The sequence below is a fragment of the Archocentrus centrarchus genome, chromosome 18, assembly GCF_007364275.1.
Source record: "Archocentrus centrarchus isolate MPI-CPG fArcCen1 chromosome 18, fArcCen1, whole genome shotgun sequence".
Lineage (NCBI taxonomy): Eukaryota > Metazoa > Chordata > Actinopteri > Cichliformes > Cichlidae > Archocentrus > Archocentrus centrarchus.
This window is the reverse complement of record NC_044363.1, coordinates 7,622,525-7,638,160: the sequence shown is the minus strand read 5'-3', so window position 1 is coordinate 7,638,160 and position 15,636 is coordinate 7,622,525. Positions and strand designations below refer to the sequence as shown.

The 15,636-nt window shown below is 37.9% G+C and overlaps 1 protein-coding gene across 1 annotated transcript; it reads right to left on the bottom strand.

Moving 5' to 3' along the window:
* Positions 1-1,530: 1,530 nt before the first annotated feature.
* On the bottom strand, positions 1,531-12,009 carry LOC115797575 (butyrophilin subfamily 3 member A2-like). Its single transcript, XM_030754175.1, has 7 exons — positions 11,955-12,009; positions 11,787-11,844; positions 6,178-6,262; positions 5,502-5,843; positions 3,073-3,351; positions 2,862-2,990; positions 1,531-2,399 (listed from the first exon to the last, which is right to left on the bottom strand). Exons 3-7 carry the CDS (start codon positions 6,251-6,253, stop codon positions 1,858-1,860), a joined length of 1,368 nt encoding a protein of 455 aa, XP_030610035.1. The 5' UTR covers positions 6,254-6,262; positions 11,787-11,844; positions 11,955-12,009; the 3' UTR covers positions 1,531-1,857.
* Between the last annotated feature and the right edge of the window lie 3,627 nt (positions 12,010-15,636).

Here is a 15,636-nt window from a genome sequence, read left to right as displayed (position 1 = left end):
AATAAAAATACAAACATTAACAAGAATAGCCTATAGAAAACTTATAGAGCTGTTCTTGTAAAAGCAAATATGTTTGGTACATCAGTGTATTCGGATCATCATTCTGATTGCAAAAAATGCCAGACATGACAGGCTTAAAAAAAAAAAAAGAGTCACAGCTGAGCTAAACTAAGTTTAGCAACAGGCACCTCAGCGTGACTGCAATTGTTGCTGCTTTGAATGTTAATTATCTGAAGTCTTCACCCCTAAATGTGTTGAACAGAGTTCCACATATTTCTGGAGCATATCTCAGCAAGAGGCAGGATACACCCTGTACAGGTCACCAGCCTGTCGCAGGGCTAACACAGAGAGACACACTCACATTCACACCTATGGGCAATTTAGAATCCCCAATTAACCTAACCCCACTAACTGCATGTCTTTGGACTGTGGGAGGAAACCCACACAGACACAGGGAGAAAATGCAAACTCCACACAGAAAACCCCGGGCCAAGGTGGCATCAAACCCAAACCAGTCCTACATGTTTGCTTAGTATGAAAAAATTATCCTGGTCAAAAATAACTCAAAGATTCAACATCCATTTTGTGTGTGCACACACAAAAAAATCTGTAATCAAAGATTACATAAAAGCAGATGATATTTATTAGTTAATACAGTCATTAGTCTGAAGAATATTAAAACTACAGGTAATATGATTTTGATTTTTATTATACTTCATGCAAAATTATCCAATAATTCCAACTTTAGAAATATGAGAAATGGCTTTTATACTTTTGTAGTACTCTAGAAAGTAATCAGCGGATTGAGCTATTAGGAAACTAATAAATCAGTGAATCAACCCCATACAGTGGATTTCAGGCTGCTCAAGAAAGGTCAAATAAACTTACTTACTTACTCTTTGGGCTGGATGCTAAAAATTTTTTACCATAATTAAATTTATTTATTTATTTTTTTTATTTCAAACGAGTTAAAAATAAATTAGACTGAAATTTACTGATGTTTTTGGAGTTGGGTGAGTTAGTGTCCTCTGCTTGTTTTGCTTATGAAAGACAGGTCTGGTGTTTATCGATTATGCAGATGCTCAGTAGGTGCCGTCATCTGCTCGAGAATATATTCCACAAATGTCCACATCTGTTGAAGTAGTCATCTCCCATCAAGATTTTCCAAAATAAATGTCTTTATGTATAACTGTTTATTTGCATCTTAAAATATTATTTCTGCATGAGGAAAATCAAATTCACTAATATCTGCAGAACAATAATTGTTTGCTTTTTGTTCTCCAGAACTTAGCAGACACCTGACCTGAGGTCAGATTCTACAGTATTAAAACCATTAATATAAGACACAGCTCATGAGGCTGCTCACAATTCAACTCTCTTTCCTGCATCATCATTCTTTTGATTTTTAAAAAGTTGACACATCTCAAACCATTGCCATGTTTTAGTGATGGCAGATGTTAGTAGGACTTAATGCACCTTAGAGACAACACAGAAAATGGTAACATAAAGAAACATTTTAATGATAGTGGGTTAATATACAGATAATATACAGATAGAATATATTTCATCTCTCACAGTATAATTTTTACTTAGACATAAACACAATTCAAAAGATTAAAAGGATCAGAAACTAAAAAATAAATGAAGAAATATTTGGCAGCACACAGCAAAAATAATGACAGAAACAAGGGGGGGGGAGCACAGCTAAACCCATGTTGCATTTGTTATGTGATACTCTGCCCTTCCCTGAGGAAGGGAAAGATTTAGGAAAACTGGGAACTTAAACTTTTCTTTCTCTTTTTTTTTTCAATTTGGTAAACATCATGAATTTAGCAACAGATCAAAGAAATAAAAAAATCATGGTGTCTCTATAGACACTACTTCATTGTTTCCCTCTTCTGAGAGGTTCAACTCAGCTTGTTTTTTCTTCTTTTCCAGTTTCTTCAACTGTTCATGGATTTTTTCCTTGTCCTTTTCTAGCTTTACCTTCCTTTCTGTCATTTTGAGTATGTCGTACTCTGTTGCCTCCATTAGTTTGTCTGTAATCTCGAACAGTTTTTCATGTTCTTTCATTCTCACATTCAAATCATCTTGCGATTTTTCAAGCTTATTTTGTTTGTCTGTGAATTTGTCCAGTATTCCAACATTCTCCATGTCCTTCTTAATCGCTATCATCTCTGCTTTGTCCTCCTGCAGTAGTGAGCTGAGTTTGTCTCTCTGGTCCTTCAGATGTTTCTTCTGCTCCATCAGTTTTGTAATAATCTGCTGGACATGTTTCAAATGCTCCTCGTGGTTCTGAAACTCATCACCAAGTCTTTTCTTTTCCTCAGCGTCTCTCAGTGATTGCTCCTTCATCCTCATCTCACTTTCATTTACTTCATTTTCATGACTTATGGTTTCTGTTTGAATAAAAATACCAGAAACAATGCTTAAATTTAATGAAACAGAAAATGAAAATGTAATTAAAAAGAAATTATGAATGATTTCCCAATTTTTGTCAGGAAAAATCAAATCAGAGGAATAGAAAAAAAAACTCAAAACAAAACAAAGAATAGCGTTTAAGACCACCAGTGTTAGACAATAAAAAAAATCATGAAACAAATTATTTGAATAAATATGAATATAAGGAAACTGTTTCTACCTTATCTATTGTTATAATTTTGGCCATAAACACATACTTGTTTAGAAGGTGGAAATAAAATTAAAATTAATCATATCATTACAACCAGATTGGATGTAACTGACAAATTAACTGCATTCAATCACAAACCAGCCTTTCACTTTAAAGTAAGTTACTGTAAAATAATTAAAATGGAGCTGATCTGTGCTTGGGGAAAAAGTACAATGAAGTTTGAACTCACCAGTTTTCTTTTGTTCCGTCTTCCTGATTGTGAATAATACTGAAGTTATCGTGCTAACTGATATTAAACAGACAACCAAGTTGACGATAATGCGAGCAGCAGTGTTAGACTGGACCATAAAGAGATTGTCTGTAAAAATAAGGAGACATAATGTGCTGGACTCTACTTTCTGTCACTGTAATTGAATGTAAGTCATAAACCATTTCTCTACCTGAAACATGGATGTGCGCCTCTTTGATTTGGCTGATATTCTTCTGTTGGACTCTGCAGGTGAAGCTGTAGCTGTGTCCTTTCTCCACAGACACTTTGCTGCTGACAGTATAGAGACCATCAGAACCTCTGACAGTCTTTGTAGGTTCAGCAGAAATGAGTTTGCCCTCACTGTTCAGCCACAGCAGCTGAGGCTCTGGATACCAGCCATTAGATTCACACTCTAACACAACTTTATTTTTGACTGTGGAGAGTTCAATGAGTGGTGAGGAAACAGAACCTGCAAAGAAAATGAATTATGAGAACTTGTTTAAGTGTAGTTGCCAAAAAAAAAAAATCTTTCAGTGATCCTGTGGCCAACAATGTATTTTTCCTCTTTCTCTTGTTTTTCTTTAATGCCAGAGTGGCCCAATCAAGTGCCAGCTGGACTTGGACAACACCTTTCCTTCATAAAAATGCCCCTGTGCTTATTGTATTTAGCCTTGTTTACTGTCAATCAAATACCCAATATTGTCCATCTGGTTGTCCTAAGAGGCCTGTATACTGGTCCAAGGAAATGTGACAACACTTTTTTTTTTTTTTTTTTTACATTTTTTAGTTACAAAAACAAAATATACTGTTGGGTCAAATATCCATCCATCATCACCATAGTCAGTATGGATGTCTTGTTAAATTGGGTGCCAATCAAAATATCCCTGTTTATTCCATTTGTGCTGCTCAAAATTCCTTTATATTGGCTGAAATGAACCTGTAGCTATCCAAGTAGTCCTTTTTTCAAGTAAAGTGCCCCTCTGATCTATCCAGATATTGCTATACTGAGCTTTGTTGGTCAGCAGAAGGGCTGCTCTAGTTGGGATGTTTTGTTGTTGTTTGGTCATGTGCCTCTGGGTTGGCAAAAAGCTCACTGAGTGGGTACATAAATCCCCTCTGATTCTAAATTCCAACATCGTTTGTCTTGTACCTCTTGTATTTGTCCTCTTGCCCTTCTTAATATCCAGAAGTGGGAAGTGACAAAGGACAAATTCTTTGTTACTATAATTAAATAGATTTTTCGGGTATCTGTACTTTACTTGAGTATTTATTTTTCTTACTTTTTACTTTTACTCCCTACATTTTTACCCAAGTATCTGTACTTTCTATTCTTACATTTCCAAAACATGCTCGTTACTTTAGGTTTAGGCAGTGATTGATTATGATGTGTGGCAGCATCTGTGTGTGTCTACACCGAGCGACAGGGCAGGGCAGAGGGCACAGACACACCACACAGTAGAGGGAGAGGCTCCTGCAACGCTTGCTCGGAGACCACAAAGAGCTGGAGGAAGTTGCGCATTACATATAAGCTACACACGGGAATAGTGAGGAAAATGAGTGATAGAAAACGTAAAACACAAAAAGTGTGTGCAGTCTGTCACACAGTGTGTCTGCTAGCTAAAGAAACAGCTGCTGTATTTCCAGAGAGAGCAAAGAATGAGCGATAACTTCACTCAGATGGAGAAAGATGTAAGAAAGAGGAAGGAGAGAGCAGCAGCAGCAGGTCAGCTGATCACAGCCTGCACACCAACATCATTTACTGGAGCTCAAAATACAAAGTTGTGATTCTTCTCCCCATGCAGAGCCACTACAGCTGATCTTAGGGTTCCTCCACCCTCTTAATCCCACTGTAACCCCTGAGTATCCTCATGTTTGTGTTTAGGTGGAGGCACAGTCACCCTCTACTATGGAGGACACAGAGAACAGAGCTGTGTTTAAATTTCCTTTCACAGTTTGTGTCCTACAGAACAGATTCAAGCAATTCATTAGAATTAAAATTTAGATTGGAATAACGATTCTATTCTCATGTAATATTTTATATTATTACAATAATATGTTATGAGGTTCAGTTAACGTTACAGAAATAGCAGGTAGAAACGTCCTCCAAAGAACTACTTTTACTTTCTTACTTTGAGTACATTTCAGAGCCTGTACTTTTTTACTTTTAATTAAGTAAAGATGTTGAACAAGTACTTTGACTTTTACCAAAGTTTTTTTTCACACAAGTACTTCTACTTAAGTACTGAATGTCAGTACTTTTGCCACCTTTGTTAATAACCCAGTTGCCACATGTAGCTACTCTGACTGTCAGATTGCCAATAGATCTCTGTGGTCATTTGTTCTTCTCTGTCCAAGTGTCAATGTGCACAGGCCAAATGTCAACTCAGAGCTATTCTGCTTCACTCAAATTAATGTACTTCTATTCTCAACACATACAGTATGCCCCTGTGGATGATCCAGTTTCTGTTGGGGACTAACTAAAGGTTCCTTTATCCCTCTGATTATTCTGAGTACCTTTTCAGTTGGACCCAAATACCCACAATATCTATAGTGATTCTTGTCTTTCTTAACATTTAAATTACAAAGTGAAGACATTAATCTAAATTAAATTAAACTTACCTACAGCTAGCTGAACCACAGATTCTGCACCATATGTGGGTACAAGGCACTTGTATGTTCCTGCATCTGAGAGTTTCACTGTGGAGAGTTTCAGTGAAATGTCTCCACACTGCAGTTTGCTGACAGAGAGTGATGTTCTTGTTGTGTACAATAAATTCTGCTCAGTCAGCAGCTCCACTCCTTCTTCGCTCTTATAGACAAATCTAGGTGTGAGGTCCTGTCTGGACCATTCCACAGTCAGTTCACCAGCATCCACAGCAGGTTCCAGGTGGCATGGCAAAATGATATCATCACCCATCATTGCCACTACTGGCTGAGTTGGACCAACCATGTGAGACTGACCTAAGAGGAAACACCAGAAGTCTGATTAGGTGGTTTTCTGACTTCAAGATTTGAGCAAAAGACAATAAAATCAATTTAGGCCAGTACCAGCATTCAAAGCCAGTGTATCCAGTACAAGTACAAATGGATGCATGGTTCATTGTTTGATTTGGATTTAAAATACTTTATCTGGTAACTACTGTAATAGGTTTTGTTTGAAGACTTACCAACCAAGAACAAGTTAAGTCAAATAATTTTTAAAATTTACAAGCTGTTGCTTCAGATGTTTCAGTTTTCTGTGAAAATGGAGATGACTTTAGATTGTAGACTTTTGTAATGATTGTGTGAATCTTACCTTCACAGCATCGTGTTAGAAGGAGGAGAACACCATGATGTAAAACCAAGAGAAGGCTCACTTTAATAGGACTCATTCCAGATGCCTGGAATCAGTAAAAATAAATAAATCATCATCATCTTCATCTCTGATATCCAGAGATGGAACAGTCAATTTGTGAATTTATACATAATCACAAAAACAAACAAAAACAGAACAGTGAGCCATTCACTGATGAGTATTTTATAGAGTAGAACAAATAAAGAAGAAGGGGTGGATCCCAGTTGCCATAGGGGGAGAGACAGGATACACACTGACACAGCACGTCTTTGAACTGTGGCAAGAAGGTGGAGAACCAGGAAAACATGCAAACTCCAGATGGTGGATTTGAAACCAGGACTTTTTTGCTGTGAGGCAACAGTGCTAATCACCTCACGACCGTGCTGCCCCCTGCATAAAGATGCTATATATTTTGGTTGACCATGATCTTTTTGCAATCAGATAATTTTATTGTCTCCAAAATGCTGTTAATGTGGATTCTGATTCAAATTGAAGGATTCTCAGTAGCAACTTAAAGCAGCATGTAATTAAAAGTGGACATTTAAAAATACTGAAGACCATACAAGTATGCAAAAATTATAATTATGTTACTTTTACACATTACTTTTACTTTTACACTGCCCATTTGTAGCGACAATACAAAAGAGGCAGCATGCAGAAAAATTATGTAGCATACAATGACGCTTTGAGGCTACTACTCAAACTACCTAGATGGAGTAGTGTAATGCCAAATGTTTCAATTCAATTCAGTTTTTTTTCTATAGCGCCAAATCACAACAAACAGTCGCCTCAAGGCACTTTGTATTGTGGGTAAAGACCCTACAATAATACAGAGAAAACCCAACAGTCAAAACGACCCCCTATGAGCAGCACTTGGCACTTGGGAAGGAAAAACTCCCTTTTAACAGGAAGAAACCTCCAGCTGAACCAGGCTCAGGGAGGGGCAGTCATCTGCCGCGACCGGTTGGGCTGAGGGGAGAGAAAAGACATACTGTGGAAGAGAGCCAGAGATTAATATTAATTAATGATTAAATACAGAGTGGAGTATAAACAAAGTGAATGAAAAGAAACAGTCTATTGTGGGAACCCCCCGAGCAACCTAGGCCTATAGCAGCATAACTAAGGGATGGTTCAGGGTCACCTGATCCAGCCCTAACTATAAGCTTGATCAAAAAGGAAAGTTTTAAGCCTAATCTTAAAAATAGAGAGGGTGTCTGTCTCCTGAATCCAAACTGGGAGCTGGTTCCACAGAAGAGGGGGCTGAAAGCTGAAGGCTCTGCCTCCCATTCTACTCTTAAGTATCCTAGGAACCACAAGTAAGCCAGCAGTCTGAGAGTGAAGTGCTCTGTTGGGGTGATATGGTACTATGAGGTCTTTGAGATAAGATGGGGCCTGATTATTCAAGACCTTGTAGGTGAGGAGAAGGATTTTAAATTCTATTCTAGATTTAACAGGGAGCCAATGAAGAGAAGCCAATATGGGAGAAATCTGCTCTCTCTTTCTAGTCCCTGTCAGTACTCTAGCTGCAGCATTTTGGATCAGCTGAAGGCTTTTCAGGGAGCTTTTAGGACAGCCTGATAATAATGAATTACAATAATCCAGCCTAGAAGTAATAAATGCATGAATGAGCTTTTCAGCATCACTCTGAGAAAGGATGTTTCTAATTTTAGAAATATTGCACAAATACAAAAAAGCGGTCCTACATATTTGTTTAATATGTGCATTGAAGGACATATCCTGGTCAAAAATGACTCCAAGATTTCTCACAGTGTTACTGGAGGCCAAAGTAATCTTATCCAGAGTAAGTATCTGGTTAGACACCATGTTTCTAAGATTTGTGGGGCCGAGAACAAGAATTTCAGTTTTATCTGAATTTAGAAGCAGGAAATTTCAGGTCATCCAGGCCTTAATATCTTTAATACATTCCTGCAGTTTAACTAATTGATGTGCGTCATCTGGCTTCATTGATAAATGTTTGTAAATGTTGCTGTACCCACATGTCCTGCTGTGCTCAGAAAAGTTATATACAGGTATATGTGTAGATTAACTGTGTCATGCAATGGCATAATTGCAGTTTTAGTAAACCCTGCACTGAGTACACTCAGATTTACCTCAAGATTGTGGAATCCCTGCCGTCATCATTTATTTGTGACTCAGTGAACATTGTTGTGCGTTTTTTTTTTTTTTAAGAACCTGTTATCTTATTTATCTTTTTGTATGTGTTTTATTTCCCTCATTTTACATTAATATGGACCATCTTTGTGTCTGGAATAAAGATTGATTGATTGATTTCTCCTACACAACAATCAGTGTTGTAGTTTCCAGCACTCACCCTAGATACAGGGGTTGGACAATGAACTGAAACACCTGTCATTTTAGTGTGGGAAGTTTCATGGCTAAATTGGACCAGCCTGGTGGCCAATCTTCATCAATTGCACATTGCAAGAGTAAGAGCAGAGTGTGAAGGTCCAATTAGCAGGGTAAGAGCACAGTTTTGCTCAAAATATTGCAATGCACACAAAAGAGGACAGATTGTTGGTGCACGTCTTGCTGGCGCATCTGTGACCAAGACAGCAAGTCTTTGTGATGTATCAAGAGCCACGGTATCCAGGGTAATGTCAGCATACCACCAAGAAGGACGAACCACATCCAACAGGATTAACTGTGGACGCAAGAGGAAGCTGTCTGAAAGGGATGTTGTGGTCTAAAACCAGGTGTTTCAGTTTCATTGTCCGACCCCTGTATATCCTTGTGATAACAGATGTTTATGAGATTTTATATATTATAAGCACCTATTAGAAAACATATATATATATATATATATATATATATATATATATATATATATATATATATATATATATATATATATATACATATATATGTATGCAACAAACAGCCAACTACTTTATGATGTAACTGTCTAGTCTAAGTAGCCCAGCTATCGTCATAATGCCCTGGTTCCTCAACACCTGACACAGACCTTGGTAATCAACACCTACGCCCTGCCAGTTGTCAGATACCCTGCTGGGATAATAAGCTGGACAAAGGAGGAATAGAAGCCACTGATGTCAAGATAAGAAAGCTCTTTACAATGCATAGAGGGCTTCACCCCAAATCCAGCACCCTGAATTACAGGAAGATGACCACAAAAGATCTGATGCTTAGTACCTCAGGCAGCAGAAACCTGAGAAAGAAGAGGAGCAACAACAGGAACCATCATGGAAGGACAGGCCTCTGCACGGCATGTACCACCAGAAGATAGAAGAAGTGGCTGACAGAAAAATTCTACCAATGGCTGGACAAAGCTGGCCTGACAGGCAGCACAGAGGTGCTGATCATGGCAGCACAGGAACAAGCTCTGAGCACAAGCTCGATAGAGGCTGGGGTCTACCACACAAGGCAAGACCCCAGGTGCAGGCTGTGCAGAGATGCCCCTGAGATCCAGCACATAACAGCAGGGTGCCAACAAAGTTGTTGCACATGTATCATTAGCACCCCTGGTAGGTGGTTTTGTGAATAGTTCTGACATGTAGCGACATCACAGGAAGTTGAAACAAGCAGGAAGTTTATAGAACTTCACGCATGGTCTCAATGACTGCCACTAATCCACATGCACCAGCCTTTGTGGCGTTGTCTGCATGTGTACTTGTTATTTGACACTTACTCCAGTTCTGTGCTCATATTTTGTAACATTGGTGAAGTTTGGTCAGTAACTTTGATAAACTGGTGAACCACATGTTCAGTGTTTAGTCATGCTTAGTCTTGCAATCAAAGTGCTGCATATTATTGTTGATTTAGCTTATCCTATGCTGTGTGTACAGTGTATATAGAAGATGTAATTTAAAGACTATACTTTACAATTATAATTGTCACATTTTTATTTCAGTTTCACACTTTCTACATTATTAAACCTGTGGACAGAGAGCAAATGTCTCCACAGTCTTAATGGAAGAAAGGTGTTGGACATGGCTGCCAGTTCCTCTTCTGAACAGTGTACAGAAGGAAAGCTGGTATATAGAAGGAAAACATAGTTCAGTTGTCTATGGTTATAAAAACCTACATACCTGTTGTACTGCTCAAAACTGCCACCACAGCTAAGAGAAAAGTAGGTCGCAGAGTCAAAGCAACCAATGTAATGGAACAATGTGAACCCTCAACCAACACTGTTAAACAGTAACATATCTCACTTTGTAGTTCACACAATATGCCGCATTTTTTTAATAACATTTAATTTTAATTCACTTTTGGTTTTTTTTTCAGTTATGGCTGTGTTTTAATAGTTAGATACAATTCAACATTTCCTGATCTGGATCACCTGTTTAGGAGTTTTGAACAAGGACATTTGTTCTGTAGAAGGAGGCGAGTGCAACAATGTGTACAAGTGAAATAAGACTGAGGACAGTTTGATCTGTTAGTGAGTATGTTGGAAAAAGTCTGTGAATGTTACAATCATTATGCTTTTGTCATGCAGCGGACTATCTTGTTCCACCGGTAACTGTCACCATTCCCCCACGTTGTGTACTCTCTTCATGAAGTTATACCTGTTTTACCAGGAAGAAGGCCTCTGCTGTTAGTGTGTTTCAATGAGTCACAGCAGAGGAATGCAGTGTGATCACATTCCAGAGATGTAAGCAGCTTCTTACATATAAAATACTCTGTTATAAACTCGGTCTAAGATATAAAAGACATTTTTCTTGCAATTTAATTCAAGGAACTGACGTGTCGGACCTTATCTAGAGGAACCTAGGAAAAATCTGGTAATTGTAAAAAGCACAAAACAGACATTAAGTTGAAAACAAAAGGCATAAAGAAAAAGGCACTTACAGAAATATGGGCTGGAAGTGGCTGAAAGTTGGGTTGAAGAGGCAGGAAAAAGGAACGAGTGTATCAAGAAGGGCAAGAGAATAAAAGAGGAAAAGAAAGAAAAAAGTAACACAGGAGGGAGGGTGGCCGTCTCTGCCACCTCACCAAAACCACTTCTTCCTGAGCCTAAACCTCCCCTTACACACCCATGGTCTAAAATAAATGAATAAATAAATCACTTCAAGAAACAAAGAGTAAAAGAAAACAAGGCATTTTTTCCTAGCAGACAGCACTCCAATGGCTGTAATGTACCATGGAGAGGATAAAGGGAAAGCTTACAACCCCAAATCAAAAAAAAAAGTTTGGATAATAAGGATTCCCCACACACATTCATTAGACGTAGATCTTGAGCTGCTGTATGTTGGACTGTTGCATTACAACAGTTATGCAGCTTCTGCTGAGTCCATTAAAGTGAAATAGACTAAAATCTTTCATATTGTTGTATTTTTAAATCTATATATTGTTTTTCTTCTGTTTCACGGAATGAGATCATTGATTTGATTTTTGACTGTGTGAAAAACTGAAGGTTATTAAAATAAATCAAACTTTGAAAAAAAAATTCCAGAAAGGTGATAATATACACAGACAACCAGAATGCATTTTCTACAGATAAATTGAATCACAAACAATGTTATGTCTCAACAGGAGGGATATTCAACAATATATACATTACAATATAACCCAAATTTAGAAAATATACTTACTGTAGTCAAAGGAAGACAGACAGGGACTGTGAAACAAACCAATCCTTTAATCCTCACACTAAAAGGGCCAAAAGTCACAGATTCAGGAGATTATAATTTAGGAGGATATGTTACAGGTGCTGAGCCAGTGGATATGCTCAAACTTGAAACCAAAACTGAAGACGTCACCTGCATTCCTGCTCCTCCCCCAGCAACAGATCCAAGACACTCCAAATGTCTTGGATATGTGGTTAGAGAGGGCGTTCTACTCAGCTGAGAGAATCAATCAATCAAACTGTGTCTTCTGCTCTGTGGCTGGACCTCATTTAACCACAGTCCCATGTCCACTTGACCTGGACACTGACTCAAAAGGATTACAATATGTGACCCAAGTATTTAACCAAAAATCATTTGGAAAAAGTGGAAACTAAACAACGCTGGACTATCTTGTTCCACCAGTAACCGTCACAACCCCCCCAATTTGTGCCCTCTTCAGGAATTTATACCTGTTTTACCAGGAAGAATACATCTGTGTTAAGTGTGTGGCAATGGTTTGTAATGAAGGAATGCACTTTAACCTGGAAAATTGTGTTTGCTGCTAAGAAGTGAAGTCAGAAAGGGTAATTTGATCACATTCCAGAGCCGTCAGAAAATGCAGAGGCACTTCTTCCTTATCTCGTTTCCAAAGTATACTGTTTGAAATACACTTCTAAGAGACAGCTCAAGACACTGACCCAATGAGCCTTTTGCATGATGTCTCAACAAAAACTTTCTCAGCTGGCAGATGTAGATAGATAGATAGATAGATAGATAGATAGATAGATAGATAATAGTAATAATAATAATGATAAAATTACATAAAGATTAGACAACCAGTACTAACAATATAGACTAACAACTTATACTAACTAGAGAGAGAGCGAGCTTTATTTGTCACATACATATACATGCAGTGAAATTCATTCTCTGCATTTAACCCATCACACACATGGAGTATGTAGTACACACAGCACAGCATGGAGCAGGGGGCAGCCAAAGGGCGCCCGGGGAGCAACCTGGGGGGGTGGGCTTGCTCAGGGACCCACAGTGATGCCAGCCCGAGGATTTGAACCAGGGTCCTCTCAGTGATGAACCCTCTTCTTCTCCCCTAGGCCACCACTCCACTATACAAGCTATGCTATTTTATTACACTATACTATTATACAAACTATACTAAGCTGTAGAGGGGTTAGTGCTTTGAGACAAGGAAACAAAACAAAGAACACAGGGATAATACAACTAAGTACATTTATTTGAGTGTAGCACCTGACCCTATAGTAGAACTATGGGAGAGGCCATGGGTTTGTCGATTTATTGGCTTACCATACTAACCTGTATTGTAAGGAAATAACAGTTCCAATCATACAACATCTAGGAGATGAGAAAAAGTCTGTAAGATTATGGAAATGTCGTGATTGGTGCCTTCACTTAACAGATTAAAATCCTGGAATTTAATCCCACTAAGAAATTGTGTTATGCAATATTGAAGCACAATATAATATACCTGTTTTACTAACCAGGGAAAAAGCTTACATGAAAGATAAACACACACACACACACACACACACACACTCTTAACTCCAAAAAATACAGTATTTAGTTAACAGAAATTAATATTTTCAAGGCTCTAAGGGTTCAGATAAACCAAAATAAAAGTAAAAAATCAGTGTCAACTGAAATTATCTCTTTAGAGCTCATTTAAAAGATCCAAATTACTTATGGAAACAATATTTCTAAGAACTCTCACACACACACTCATCCTGCAACACTATATCACAGTCCTTCAAAATAAAACATTGCAGGCTTGTGTCGAAAGTGAAAGGCACTTATTCTCTGGTATCAACAGCGGTCAACCTGCACGTTTGATGTACATCTGTGGCATCTCTCTACAAATAAAATTTAAAGCGGTCCAGTCAGACAAAATTTCATCAGGCCAAGGTCCGGAAGTCCAACTATTTAATGTGGATGTTTTATATATATATATATATATATATATATATATATATATATATATATATATATATATATATATATATATATATATGAGAGACTATTAACTATTAATAACTCGACAAAAGATACCATTTAAAAAATTGCATTCAACAACCAACTGTTCACAAAATAGCAGCACTACGTGTTTAATGTGTGTAAGGAAACACATGAACATCAAAAGAAAAGCATGATCTCCAAAACTGAATAAACCCTCCAACAAACTTCAGCGTCAGTGCAGAAGACGTGGTGTAAAACATCAGAACACAGCAAATTTTGGACAAAAACAAACTGAACTCTTTGAAGGAATCAAAGCTCAAATCCAGCTGCATCCTGATGTTCTCACCACATGAAGCCGCTTCTGTTTTGGAGCTGCTCGGAGAGCTAGCTTTGCGGCCTCTGTACACAACCTACTTAAGTGGCCAACCATTTATGCTTGTGTAGCTGGATTGTGTGTGTTAACTACCTTGCGGTCCCGTGCCGGCTGGGACTTTTTTGGTCCTCGCTCTTTGTGCTCATTTTTTTGGCTGCAAACATATTTGTCCCTGTTTTTCCACTTTCATCCATTTCGATAGTTTCAGCAGTCTCCCTCCAGGAATTTGCTGACATTTGTGAGTCCTTATATTGATGCTTTGATTATTATTCCTGATTGTTATTCTCTCACTGATAAATTCAAACACTGCAGCAAAAAGTAGCCAGAAACGCACAAGGACTGAACAGGTTAATCACAACCTTGTGGGCTGTGTTGACCTGACATGTAGTTCGATTTCTCCGGAGGCGCACGTCAGGTTACGTTGAAGGATCAGTGCGGTTTCTCAGCAGACTGCTGCCATTACTTTGCGGACCGATGCAGTGAGCACGCACAGGCATGCACAGAGTTGCCCGATGGCGCTCCCAGCTTAAACTGTTAGAGCGGAAAAAAATTATTTCATATGAATCCACAAGGGTTTTTTTAAATAAAATTACAAAAACAAAGGTCATTTTATCTATAATTTCTGTTAGTTTTAGTTAGTTTTGTTAACTCACAATATTGTTTTTGCTTTTAATTATAGATTTTATTTATTTCAGTTAATGAAAATGTTTTTTTTTTTCAGTTTCAGTTTTCATTATTTAGTTCGTTACAAAGTTTACCAGCCGGCAGGAACCAGCTTGGTGGTATCATGTGGTATAGCCAAACTCGCATGCAATTGGTCAGTGGGTTTCCTTGGACGCTTCACTACTACCGCAAGGATTGTAAAAGTTGTGCCGGTAAACCAGAAAGCGCGCAACAAGATTTTAATTAAGTGGTTATTTCTGTTTTGGTATTAGGTTCAGGTCCGCTTGAGACATCATTTCGGTCCGGATCCGGACCGAGGTCCGCCTATTGGTGATGGCTGCTCTATGAGGTCAACTTCACGTCCTGCCCTCACAATCTCTTGAATGGACAGAAAGTTAAAAAACAAGTCTGATGCTTAATAGGGCCAGGTTGTACACAATGCAAAAAAGGTTTAAAGTGCACAAAAACACTTTTAATTTTCATCCTACTTTAATAAACAAATGAAATTATTTTTTGTCTGCTGTTGTTTTAACATGACATACTTATGAACTTTATTGAGCACATTTTAAAACTAGTTACCATTATTTGCTCAGTGATTACTGTAAAAATGACTGTTAAAAAAATGTTTGCATAAAAACAAAACAAAAATGTGAAAGAACTATATTGGTGTCAGAGTCTCCAGGATTACATAAAAGGAGAGGAATACTGATTAGTAAATTCATTATTCAAAAGAAAATTAAAACTACAGACAATTTGATGGGTTTTTTTATACAAAATTAACAAATATCATGATTCCAGCAATGGAAA

Coding starts and splice junctions, on each gene's coding strand:
- LOC115797575 (XM_030754175.1), bottom strand. CDS start 6,253: ATGAGTCCTATTAAAGTGAGCCTTCTCTTGGTTTTACATCATGGTGTT. Junction 5,844..6,177: donor TCTAACACGATGCTGTGAAG/GTAAGATTCACA, acceptor GTTTCCTCTTAG/GTCAGTCTCACATGGTTGGT. Junction 2,991..3,072: donor GGCGCACATCCATGTTTCAG/GTAGAGAAATGG, acceptor TTATTTTTACAG/ACAATCTCTTTATGGTCCAG.